The sequence below is a fragment of the Chaetura pelagica genome, unplaced genomic scaffold, assembly GCF_000747805.2.
Source record: "Chaetura pelagica isolate M959 unplaced genomic scaffold, ChaPel_1.0 scaffold316, whole genome shotgun sequence".
In the NCBI taxonomy this organism is placed as follows: Eukaryota; Metazoa; Chordata; class Aves; order Apodiformes; family Apodidae; genus Chaetura; species Chaetura pelagica.
In genome coordinates, this window is record NW_009953497.1 from 1,898,856 (window position 1) to 1,911,018 (window position 12,163).

General features: G+C 38.9%; 1 protein-coding gene across 1 annotated transcript in view; it reads left to right on the forward strand.

Annotated features, from left to right (window-relative positions):
* Positions 1–11,174, forward strand: part of CCDC174 (coiled-coil domain containing 174) — an 18,395-nt gene extending 7,221 nt beyond the window's left edge. The window contains exons 2-11 of the mRNA XM_009999310.1: positions 1,092–1,196; positions 1,471–1,571; positions 2,204–2,262; positions 3,290–3,470; positions 5,309–5,404; positions 6,812–6,948; positions 7,362–7,456; positions 7,679–7,826; positions 8,861–8,995; positions 10,276–11,174. Of these exons, the coding sequence (XP_009997612.1) occupies positions 1,092–1,196; positions 1,471–1,571; positions 2,204–2,262; positions 3,290–3,470; positions 5,309–5,404; positions 6,812–6,948; positions 7,362–7,456; positions 7,679–7,826; positions 8,861–8,995; positions 10,276–11,174 (1,956 nt within the window). The remainder of the gene's footprint in view (positions 1–1,091; positions 1,197–1,470; positions 1,572–2,203; positions 2,263–3,289; positions 3,471–5,308; positions 5,405–6,811; positions 6,949–7,361; positions 7,457–7,678; positions 7,827–8,860; positions 8,996–10,275) is intronic.
* The last annotated feature ends 989 nt before the right edge of the window (positions 11,175–12,163 follow it).

Consider the following 12,163-nt stretch of genomic DNA (forward strand, 5'->3'; position numbering starts at 1 on the left):
ACCGGGCTGAGGGTGCAGGGGCCGGGCCTGCCCCTCCCGTGGCCTGGTGGTGGTAAAACTGGGGCTTGGGAGGGAAACGGGAGCTCGTCTCCTGGTTTGTTCCAAAGCAGCCGGAGATTCGGGGCTTGGGAACCTGACCCTCCGAGCTCTGGGGGTGAGGAGGTGCTGCTCCCCTCGGCTCCCCTGTGAGCCAGAGGCTGCTGCCAAGCCTGTCGTTTTCCCAGAGAAACGGGTCATGTCGGGTTGGGGTTGTTGCGTCTGAAATATTTAACGGTGAATTTTTGGATGCTTGTTTTTGAGCAGTGGGGGAGAAAAGGGTTAATGTACAGCGTTGTCGCGGGGAGCTGAACACCGAATGCTTTAGTGTTTGGGACAGATGCTAATAGCAAAGCCTTCCTCTTGCCCAGTTAATGTACTTCTGGGACGTTTCTGTAGGACTTGCAAAGGAAGTGGCAAAATATCCTCTTCCAGCCTCGGTTTCTCAGTGTAATCTCAAGGCAGTGTCTCAGCCAGTGGTGTTTCCTAATAAAAGATGAGATGAATGTTGGTCAGAGATGGCAATGCTGCTTCCATATACATTTTTTTTAAAGAAACATGGAAGTCTGAAACTATAGAGAGTATATAAACCAGTGGGAAAGTATTGATGTTTTATGAAAGCAAACTTTTATCAATTCTTTCCCAGGACAGGACTCTATTCATGATCTTATGGTCAGAAATTTCCTTTTCAAATCCAGTAGTGCTACTTCATTAGTCCTTCTCTACTGATTTGCCATCAGGAAGCTAGTAAAACCTGCATGGAATTATGTCTCTCTTATTCCCTTTGTGTATCAAAGGATCAAGGGGGGGTTTTTTAATCCTTAATAATAATTTGCATCCTGTGTTTTTTGTATATTGTTGACTGTAAAATCAAAGCCTGATCTTTGTGATCGAATCAGTGTTTCAGAGTTTCATATAAAAATGCAATCGAAAGCTCACCTAACTGTAGGTGCCAGATTGTTTTACTAGAAATAGAGTTAATTGCTTTATTTCAGTAACTGATGTATGTGCATGTGACGTGTCTTGGTTATTTATTTCTTTTGCTGTTGATGTAGTTGGTGGATCTCAAAGCAGAACTCTTCCGAAAGCAAGAAGAATTCAAGAAAGAAAAGCTCTTGAAAGATGCTGGCATCTTCACAAAACCCAAAACTGCTAACAAGGTAGAAATATTTTTTCCACTGTTGTTTTTATCATTCTTTCTCCTTAAAGTAAGGAAGTTCACATTTAAATCTCAATCAATGAATAAAGAAAGACATAAATAAATACTTCAGCACAGTAGATAGAGTCTCAAGTCAAACATGTTTAAGATGTTCTTTACAAAATCTTTCATGATTGATCTGCAAAGATTGTATGATGGAGTTGAAATATTTTTAATCATTATAATTTCAATGTTTGGATCTTTTTTTTTTGGTGTTATCAAATTGTATTCTACAGAAACCAAGCATTTGGAACAAACAAAACACAGGAGTTGCAAATCGAGCTGAGAAAGATGTTGAACAGAAGACAGAAGAGGAGCATATATTAGATAAGTCAAGGTAACTCTTGGGGTCCCTGAGAAAGGAACACTTGGTACAACTTGGTTTTCAGTGTTTAGAAAAGCACAGATCGAGCACGTTGTGCACGTCTTGGACCAGCAGTTCTCATTAGACCAACCAGCAAGATCAGCATCAGTTTGATGCTCTTTACTAGTAATGTACAAACTGCTTCCCAGCAGTCTCATGCTCTGGGGACACCTGCCCTCACACAGTCCTGGCTGTCTTAAGTGTGTCAGGCTACTGAGTTTTGGAAGTAACCTTTCAAATTAAAAGCCAGGGCAGTGACACATCAGAATTCTGTAGTGAAGTGTTTCTTGGACTTGACAGAAAATGGCTCCCTTTTTTGCAAGATTTACTTCATCTTCTAAATTATTTAGTTTTACTTGACAAATTGCACTTAAGATTAATTCTGTAACTTCACTACAGTTATTTCTGGAACTGGGTATCTTTGTATCTTCTGAAAAGTCTGTTAATTTTCAAAACAAAAACCAGGCAGAAATCAGCTTCTAGTAAATCTAGTAAATATTTCAGGCACTCCTGGTATTTTCCATTTATCTAAGGCTAAATTTGTAATTTTAAACTGTGTTTGGAATTGCTGAGATTACAGTGTTAATTCTTTTTTCCTTTTTCAGGAAGAAACTAGAAGAGAAAGCAAAGCTGTATGAGAAGATGACAAAAGGCGACTTTCCAGGTGAACAGGACTAGTCTAAATGAGTAGATAGATAAATATAGATAGAGCTGTAAAGTTCATCCTATAAGCTGATATTTCTGGCTGTCTGGTGACTTACAGCAGTCACACTGTGAATTCACTTACTGTCTTCTTGCATGGGAATTTTTTTATTTTGTTATTTACAAAGTGATTGACATGGCTTACTCTGCTTTGAAAGGAAGAAAAGTATAGGTACTAGAGAAAATAAAATTACTTGTTGAAGGACAGGCTGCCCTAGTAAAGCACTATGGGCTTGTTTCACTCATTCATTAAGTGGGTGGAATATATTCTGGTTTTTCCATACAGAATCTTGGAAAAACAAAATGAATTTATTCTCCATTATGCAGTCTTTGGATTGCATTGCTGCTGTCCTGCATCCTAATTCCTGGACCTTTATGAAGAGAAGAGGAGCAGGAGGGGAGTCTGGCTGGTCTATATGTGAATGCCAGTCATGCAGCTAATAGGGTTAGAGAATTCTAATCTGCTCCTTTCTTCTCTCACTCATTCAGTCCTTTGCAAGACATAAATGTTAAAATAAAATCCAAATCTCCTTCTGAGTAATCTCTAATATTTTTTCTACTAGTATCTGGTTTGTCCATATGACCCCACCACTTTACTTTTCTAAACTAGTGATCATTTACTGCCAACACACCAAATGCTGAGCATCAAAAAAGTATTTGAACTGTTAAATGACAAACCCTCTACTTCTGAACTAGTAAATGAGCAGAAAATATTGTAGTGGAAAGACTGCAACCTTTTCTGTATTGTACTCAAACAATTCACTACTTTAAAACACCTTAAAGCTATTCAGAAATTGAGGTTATCACTGTGGAGCAAATTTTTGGCTCCCAAGTTTGTCTGGCACTACATGAGGTTTAAGTATTCCCCAAGAGTGTGGTCAAGGGCATTGCTGGTAGCTGAAAGGCTGATTGTGGCTCTTTTGTATTGATTTTGTGCTCAGTTCTGTTCTTTTCATGGCTGTTCTCTAAGAATTGATTTTCTGCCTCAGATGAAGAAACCGAGGATTTGTACCTAGTGGATTTCACTCAGAAGATCATAGACAAACAGCACGAAGCACAGGAGCTGTATCAGAGCGAAGCTGCTAGAAAGTCTTTAGAAAAAGAGTCAGATGATGAGGAAACTCAACCTGAAACAGAAATACCACCACCTGAGGACCCAGATGAAGAATGGTTGGTATTACTGATTGGGCTTTTGTTTGGTTAATACTGCACATTGAGAAGAGTTGGTAACACTCCTCATTTCATGTCTCATTAAAGACAGTCCTTCATGTTACTTTCCTTTCCATGTAGGTAACACTGCAATGTAATCTACATCCAGGATTTTAAGGATAGTATAAGTGAGACACTGTAATATCTTTTTTTATTTTCCTGCATAGTTTGTGGGAGTTCTGATTGCAGCATTGATATAATTTTATATATTGATGTTTTGAATCAAAATGTAATTTAGCAAAACTCATGGTTTTTATTGTCTTCTCTAATTACATGTGTCATACAAAATGAGCAGCTGGTTTTCACTGTGTGACCTCCTCTTAAAGGAGAGAAACTCTGATTGGAAAAAGAACATGATTTTCCAGCATCTCTTCCACTGTTGAGCTGCAACACAACAAATAGTCTGTGACAATTTTCTGTGACATCCCAAGTAACTGTTAGATTTTTATCCATGACTTCAGTAAGAATTATGAAACCAGTCTTGACTAAATATTTGCCATGCCCCTTTGTCTGACATGCTTATGGAACAGAGATTTTACTTCTGGTTATCAGTTTAAAACATTAGTAACCAATATGGAAAAGAGTACTGATGTTCTCCAGTTTATTGGGCCAAGATAAGATTTGCAATGCACTGTTTTGGAGTAAACTGGGAGGATGAATCCAGCACAGTATCAGCAGACTGGTTGCAAAGGGAGATATACCCATTACCAGCATCTTACTGCATTTCAAGATGAAGCTATAAAAATGACCCAACAATGGGCTCAAACTGCTTCATGCTCTCATTGCTGCCATAAAGTGTCAGAAATGTCAGCTGATACATTTTGCCCTTCACATGGTGCTTTTCTATCATTACCAATATATAACTTCAGGTGTGTTATTAATATAGTGTCCATCTCAGTGAGGCCATATCCTACGGGGGATATTTGGGTGCTAGTATAATGAATGACAGTTATCCTGGAGCCATAGCTCTGTCTTCACTGTAGGGAATGCAGACTTTTTTCCTACTGATGTTGCATTATAATGAAAACCAGAAAGCACTGAGTATATACTAAACTGTAAATAAGCTTATATATAAAAGAGTTAACTTACTAAAAATGCACATCTTTAAAAGTTTGAGTTTTGGGAACTAGATTGCCAGTCATACTTTTTCAGATGTAATAATAGTTCTTTAGAAAGGGATAATTGAGGCAGCTTGATGCTAAAGGATTTCTTAGCATTACAGGAAAATAAGTATAGCTCTTAACAGCTTTTTCAACGACCGTAAATTAAGTGTTCTGTACTTCAAAGAGTTCAATAAGTACAATATGTGCTTCAGAGGAACATTTTGCTTGCATTTTATTCAGCCTTTGTTATGCCAGTGAATGAACACTATCAGCCTACTCTAAATGAGCCTTAGACTGATAATTGAAATATATTGTAGCAATTTCATATCTGCAAGAAGTCAATGCTGCGTCATTATTTTCATCATGGGAAGCAAGTATTAGGCTCAGTTTTATTTTTGGTGTGAAAACTACAGGACATTGTAACTTCTGAACATTTTTTACACCATCTTGCCAAGGCAAACAGCTGGCTCAGAGGGAGATGGGAGTATATGTCAGTGATAAAGCTGTGACAGTGCCCTGCTCAGAATGTGCCCTCCTAACCTGTCAGCCTGTTATTGGAAAGGTTGGAGAAACTGACACATGGAGAGGCTGTGAGGTGATGAATACTCTTTGGAAAGTGTCTCTGCTGCTGTGTTCTGGGTACGAGTGCTGTAAATCTGCAAACAGAAGTTCCAACTTCCTTTACTTTCATTACAGGGTCGATTATGTTGACTTCTTGGGCCGATCAAGACGCTGTATGAAGAAGGATTTGCCAAGTCTACTCAAAATGGATCAGGAACTTCAAGGGAAAAGGTGTGGTTTCTCTAATGGAAGTGCATGGTCCTTGCAGTATTTTACATACATACTTTTAACAAGCAGGAGAAGAGACTGTGCTTTGTTGCCCCGTTCTCAATTCAGAATTGGTGATGCTGCTGCTTTCTCTAGATGTGCTTTAGACAAAACTTCTGCTGGTTACAACACTGTGCATTTAAAAAAAAAAGAAAAAAATAGAATAGATCTAGAGAAGCTGTGCATCATTTTATCAAAACTTTCTATTACAAATTCAGCAAGTGTTCCAAGGCATCTGCTGTATTTCACGTTGGCAACTGACCATTTGAAATACATGGCTGGTGTACTGGTTTTAAATTTCCACTGAATGGAGACCATGGATATAAAAGGCCAAATGAAATTTTTAACAAACTAGTGAGGGATTGGTTTTTATGTAAACACTGACTAAATATAAAACATCCCTTATGGGGAGTAGTTTGCAGAGAAGAGTTCTAATAAACTGATTTAGCATTCTCTCATGTATTTGATAAATCTTTTAAATATTTTTTTTGTATGGAAACTGTATTTTTTTATATATATACCTTCCAGAAAATGACAGAGAAGTGATTCCTGATTCTGTTTAACCTGGAAGCTGATAATAGTCTTTTCACATTTCAATATTCATCATTACTTTCAGAGTGAATTTGTTAGATCTCCATTTGTGTGGTTTTGCTCTTCTGTTAAACAGCTGTTTAACAGCTCCTCTGTTAAAATTATTGTGGCAGCACTAAGATTTTTTTTTCAGAAAATAATGTAAAGGCTGTTACTGAACTGAAAATACTTTAACAATGACAGCTCAAGAGTGTGTTCTCTAGATTTTACACGTCAGATGGAAGAATATGAGTGCTTTGAAATTGCAGTATCTGCATTGATATGGATGACAGCCAGCAAAAGCAGCTTTAGCTAGACTATAAAAGAAAAAGATCCTGCTGCCTCTCTTGGGAAAACAAAAATATTTCCCATAGTGGGTATAATATTTGGCATGGACTTCCAGGGTGAATTGATGGCTAGCTTTTTGTTATTTCAAATACCTTAAATTTTCTTATGTTAAGTCTGTAATATTTCCATATTATTACTAGAATCCAAACAGATGCCAATAAAAGTGATTATCTCCCATTCTGTGATTTGATAAGAATTTCGTAACATTTCTGAGAAAGGGTATTATTTTGTTTGAAGTCTTTTAGTAACACATTCTACTAGTACATTGCTTCAGAGGCAGTTTTGTATTTCTGTCTACTGTGTACCATAGTCATCGATGCTGCATCACTAGATGGTGCCTATGCTGATCCATGTTTTGTAAAAGCTGCAGCAAGACCCAAACTTGCATTTTTTCATATCATAAAGCTGGTGAGTTCGCTCTGTAATCCCTAACTTTTTTTTTTTTTTAATTAGACAAGGTCTTGATGGGAATACTCTGTTATCTGAAGATATGAGAAGAGAACTTCAGAGGCAGCAGTGGGAAAAAGAAGAAGAAGAAGCCCTCAGAAAACCTATGGGACCAATACATTATGAGGACATTCGAGAAAATGGTATATACTTCCATGTTACATATCACTTATCTTTGAATCACCAAAGATAGTTGTTTTACAGCAAACAAGAAAAAGTTACTTCTGGTGCCTGAATAGCAGAGTATAGGTATTTGTTAAGCCACGTATAATAGCCCTTCATATTACCAGTACATAAACCTAGATTTATTTTTCCTCAGATTGTATTTTTCACAAATGTATTTTTCAGATTTCATCACCTCCTCGTGTCTTCACCTTCCAGAAGCTTCACTTCCTGCATCATCTAAAACAACCCCTTTTAAGCCATCTCAAAACTAATACCCTGTGTGTTGTTGGGAGTAATTCAGTGCTTGAAAGCAGGGTGCATGGTGCTTGTAGCTACTGTCAATTATAAACCAAGTATAATTTAAATTTCTTGGTTCTCTTCTCCTTTTCAGAGGCCAGACAGCTTGGTGTTGGTTATTTTGCCTTTTCTCGTGACAAAGAACTTAGGAATAAACAACGGGCAACACTGGATATGCTAAGAGAGCAGGTATGAGTTTAAAGAGCAAAATGGGGTATGAGGGTATCCTGGTTTCAGTGGCCACTGTCTTTGATTTATTGTTACTAATTGATGCCTGCAGCTGACTCCAGAAAAAAAAATGTTGAAACATGGTACTTGATGAGGATTGCTTTTAGTTGTTCAGTGAAGGAAGATATGTAGTTGATTATAATAACAAAGGAAGATTAATTCATGTTTTTCTTTGCTGTTAAGACACTTGATCAGAGAACTAAACGTGAACAGTTAAAAGAAAAAAGGAAGGCAGCTCTGGATGCAAGGCTGTCTAAGCTTCGAGCACGGAAGGTTAAGAAGTTAAGGGAAGCTGGATTAGATGAAGAGGCCGACAAACTGGAGAATGGAGGTATGATCTGCTGCCTTTTTAAGTTAAATACTTGCTGTTTCATCTTGTACTTGATCAATGGACAGGCATGCTCTGATTTAGGTTTGAACATAAAATATATGATGTCTTCTATGTATACGTTAACAGTAACTGGTAAGATAGTGAGTGTTCATTTGATTGTGTGTAGATTTAAAATCATCCCAGAAATAGCTTAACGCATGTAGAAATATGATGTATAGGTTGTAGGCTTTTGTTGATGCACCCCTGAGAGCAGGAGTTATGTGGGTTAATTGTGCAGGTAGAGGATAAAGCTGCTGAAGATAGGTAGAATGAACAGTAACAAATGAATTTTGATATCATACAATACACATTCTTACAGTTTCAGTGCAGTCTGTAAATTGTACATGCAACTGACTTCAGGGTGATGAATTTGAGTTCTAATCCCATCTCTGTGCTGTCTCCCTTCTGACACTGCTAGTCACTCGTACAGTCTGTCTCCCACTGTAAAATGTAGCCAGTATTTCACTGTGTCAGAATTCTCTGCAAGTGATGAACTGTGCACTGTTGTGTCAACAAAGAACAGTAAAGTGCCACTGCTTTTGCTGTTCTGAAGAATAAGAATGCAAATTGTTTTCTCCAGTGAATGAAATTGAGATTACATTCTTATTTTTACCTGATTTTCTAGCTTCAGTATAACACTCAGCACATTCCTTTTTGGGTTATTAGGCAATAGATTTTCAGCAGTCTTTTTGATGCAACTAGAAAGCTAATGAACTGACTCTTTGTAGATACTCTTCCTGATTATCTGGCTTACCCATTATCTTTTCTGAACTAATATGCAGTAATTAAAAAAAATCACCTTCTCCACTCATGCATTTAATTATTAGAATTAAATTAGATAGCTAGTACAAGCTCTATACATGCAGATAACTCTTGCATCCTCTTCCTCCTGTGAAGTTCATCTAGATTTTATCCTGTTTATGGGAGACTGCCCCCCTGGCATCAACTCGTGACACCATTACTAACAAAAACTACTGTCTCTTTCTGTAACATAGAGGTGAAAGGTGTTGCTGATGAACCAGAGGCTCCAAAAGTTCCTGCAGCAAGTAGAAAGGTAGAGGTTGTCATCCAGGAGAGAAGAGACACAAAGCCTGGCGTGCCCTATGTCCGAGAGTGGGATAAAGGCAAAGGTAAGGAAATGATTCAGAATCATTGTTTGCTGCTACATTCATTCATGCTTTATGACAAAGTATGGTGAGACTGAGAAGCAATGGAACACTTTCTCCCTGGGTTGATGACTATCTGGTCTCCAGTGCAGTGACTGACCATGCAGTGCCTTAGTGCCAGTAGCTGCTATCAAGTTACTCCATTTCTTGATGATCCAGAGAGGTTGACAGAATGACAAATTCAGTAGTTCACAAGACTTGTTGTCTTTCAGCATTATCTTCTGTTGATGTATTTCTGTAGCTTGTGCTACATGATGGTAGGATGTGTTACACTGGAACAGGTACAGGACGATACAAAAAACTGATGCAAGCTTCAGTGCCATTGTCCCATCTTTCAGGTCCTGTCTGTTTAATCTTTGTCCTGCCCAACACTGATTTCTTTTCTGCCTCTGAGCAATTCTGTTATCTGACTGACACTGCATTGTACTACACAACAAATACTACACTCAGAAAGCAGAGGACAGCTTACTCTAAAATGTGAAGTAAAAAATCTGTGATTTATTTATCCTGAATGTAACATAAGCATCTAAGTATAAGAAGGGATAAGCAAAATTTCTCACTCTCTTACATGCTTTCCTCCTTTATTGCAGATTTAAAAAAATGTTTACCAAAGCAAAGGAAGGAGTTCTACTCTGATTTGGACTCTTACTTTGCTACATCAGACAAATGTACAACTCCTCTGCATCAGAATTTTCCATTTCATTTCTTACAGAAGTCTTGTTAGAAATGAATACTGAAAGGAATTTTACTGGTTTTAGAGATTAGATTTGGGAGGTATTTTTCTAAGCATGGTGATCTTGAGCTGTCATGCCACTGCAGTACTTCAGAGCTATGTTTAATCAGAAATCAGCAGTTGTCACAGTAACTAGAATATCTACCACTTCTGTTGAAATAAAGAAGCTACTGGTTTTTGCCTGTGCCCACTAGAGATAGAAAAATTATCTCTGTCATCTAATAACTATGCTGTTAATGGTTTGATTGGTTTGTATTTTGATTCACCCCTAACTTAAAGTGACTAGGGTGAGTTATATAAAGAATGGTGTACATCTTTAATGCCCAGTGCTTTTGTTCCTGCTCTGCAAAGAACATGGACTGTCAGCTTATCTAGCAATCTAGGACTAGATGGAAAAGTCATTTCAATTGGCTTTACACAGCTTCTGTTTGCTAATTTGTTTTCCCTCCTTCCTGACTGATCTTCAGACCCTGAAATCTATTCAATCTACCATTTTCCTTGTTTCTAACAGAACTGATGTTTGGGCAATGGTCAAAGAAACAGGAAGAACTCAGAGATGAGCGAGATCCAGAATTTGCACCACCTTCTGATTACTTTCTGGGACAAAAGAAAGATGACAATTACAGAAGTCAGAATTTGAACAGTCCTGAAACCTCCTCTGAAAAACTGGAAACAGAGGCAGCAGAAAAGCAACAGGCCAACGGCAGCAGCACTGGAGCTGGGACACCATCAGCACAGCCTTTCAACAGCAGAGTTCAAGACGAGTCAGTATCCGCAGCCTCCCGTGGCAATGACACTCGGAATGAGCCATCATCCTCGGAAGATGACAGCAGTGATGATGAAGATACACTGCCATCAGCACATGCTTATGGCTATGGTGCTCAAGGTGTGCCACCATCCATGCAGGCTTATGGCTATGGACCTCAAGATGTGCTGTCACCAATGCAGGCTTACGGCTACGGCGCTCACGAGATGCCATTTCCAGTGCAGGCTTATGGCTACGGCGCCCAAGGGATGCTGCCACCCATGCACACCTATGGCTATGGTGCTCATAACGTGCCGTTCCCAATGCATGCTTATGGCTACAGCACCCAAGATGTGCCACCACCAATGCAGGTCTACAGCTGCAACGCCCAAGATGTCCCACCACCAATGCAGGCTTGTGGTTGCAGTGTCCAAGATGTCCCATCATCAGTGGAGACCTGTGGCTGCAGCACCCAAAATGTCCCATCATCAGTGGAGACATGTGGCTGCAGTGCCCAAAACGTGCCACCATCAGTGGAGACCTGTGGCTGCAGCACCCAAGATGTGCCTCCTTCAGCACAGACCAACAGCAGTGACACTCAAAACCAGGAGCCACTTTACCAAAGCTTAGATGATATGCTGTCTTACTACAGACAAGTGACTTGAACTGAACAAAAGATAAGCCAGAATCATGATTCAGTAGAATTACCTTCTTGGCAAGAATATTATTTTCCCACATCTGGGAAAAGTAAGGTTCTGTAAGTAGATAAAAATAAATATGCTGGAGACGTAAGCTATTTTACATCACAGCTGTACTTATGCTCTGTTGTGGTTTTTTTCTTTTTCTCTTTATTAGTTACTTTTTGGCAGTACTTAATTTAGTACATATTTCATTTTAACTCCTTGCCACTTATCACCTGAACTTTGGGGTATATTAAGGCTTTCTTTCAAAGTTGAACTCTTCCTTTACTCTGTTGCTCCCCAGCTAGCTTCTGGTTTGGAGGTACTACAAGTTCAGTGATACCTGTAGAAACAAAACAGCTTTAGGAAATCTGTTACCCATTTAATCACCTGCCTTTAGTAAATGCAGAAAATCATCTAGTGAACAGTGTTGGTTCACATGGTCATAATGGCATCTGCATTCCTGAGGTCTGTATATAACTCATAATTCTGTGAAGCAAATGGGAGAGAGGCATTGCAGAAATCAGTAAATAATGATGGTTAGACCAAGAATAAACACTTCACTAAAGCAAAAGTCTTGACACCTGAAGTTACTGTCTTACTGGTTTAGAAAATGCTCTTTTTTCTTGCATTATCTGTTAAATTTCTGGACCGATCTAGAGGATATTGTCTCCCATTCACTCCTTCTCCCCATGTTACCTCCTGTGACACCAGCAGGAAATGGGTGTGCACTTGGGCTGTGTTGGTCAGGACCTGCCACTGTCAGCATAGGACTGATTTAAGTAAAGCAGGTTTGTGTTTTCACTCCTTTCTGAGCATGCAAAAATTGTGGGCACACTGTGTCTATGGTTAGAACTGTACTAACGTGTTGGAACTGAGCTCTTTCCCAAGAGGTACCAGTGGTGGCTCATCTTGCCTTCAGTGTCCTGCACACAACTCGGGGCAGTCCCTGGCTCTTGGGCAGTGTATCTAAG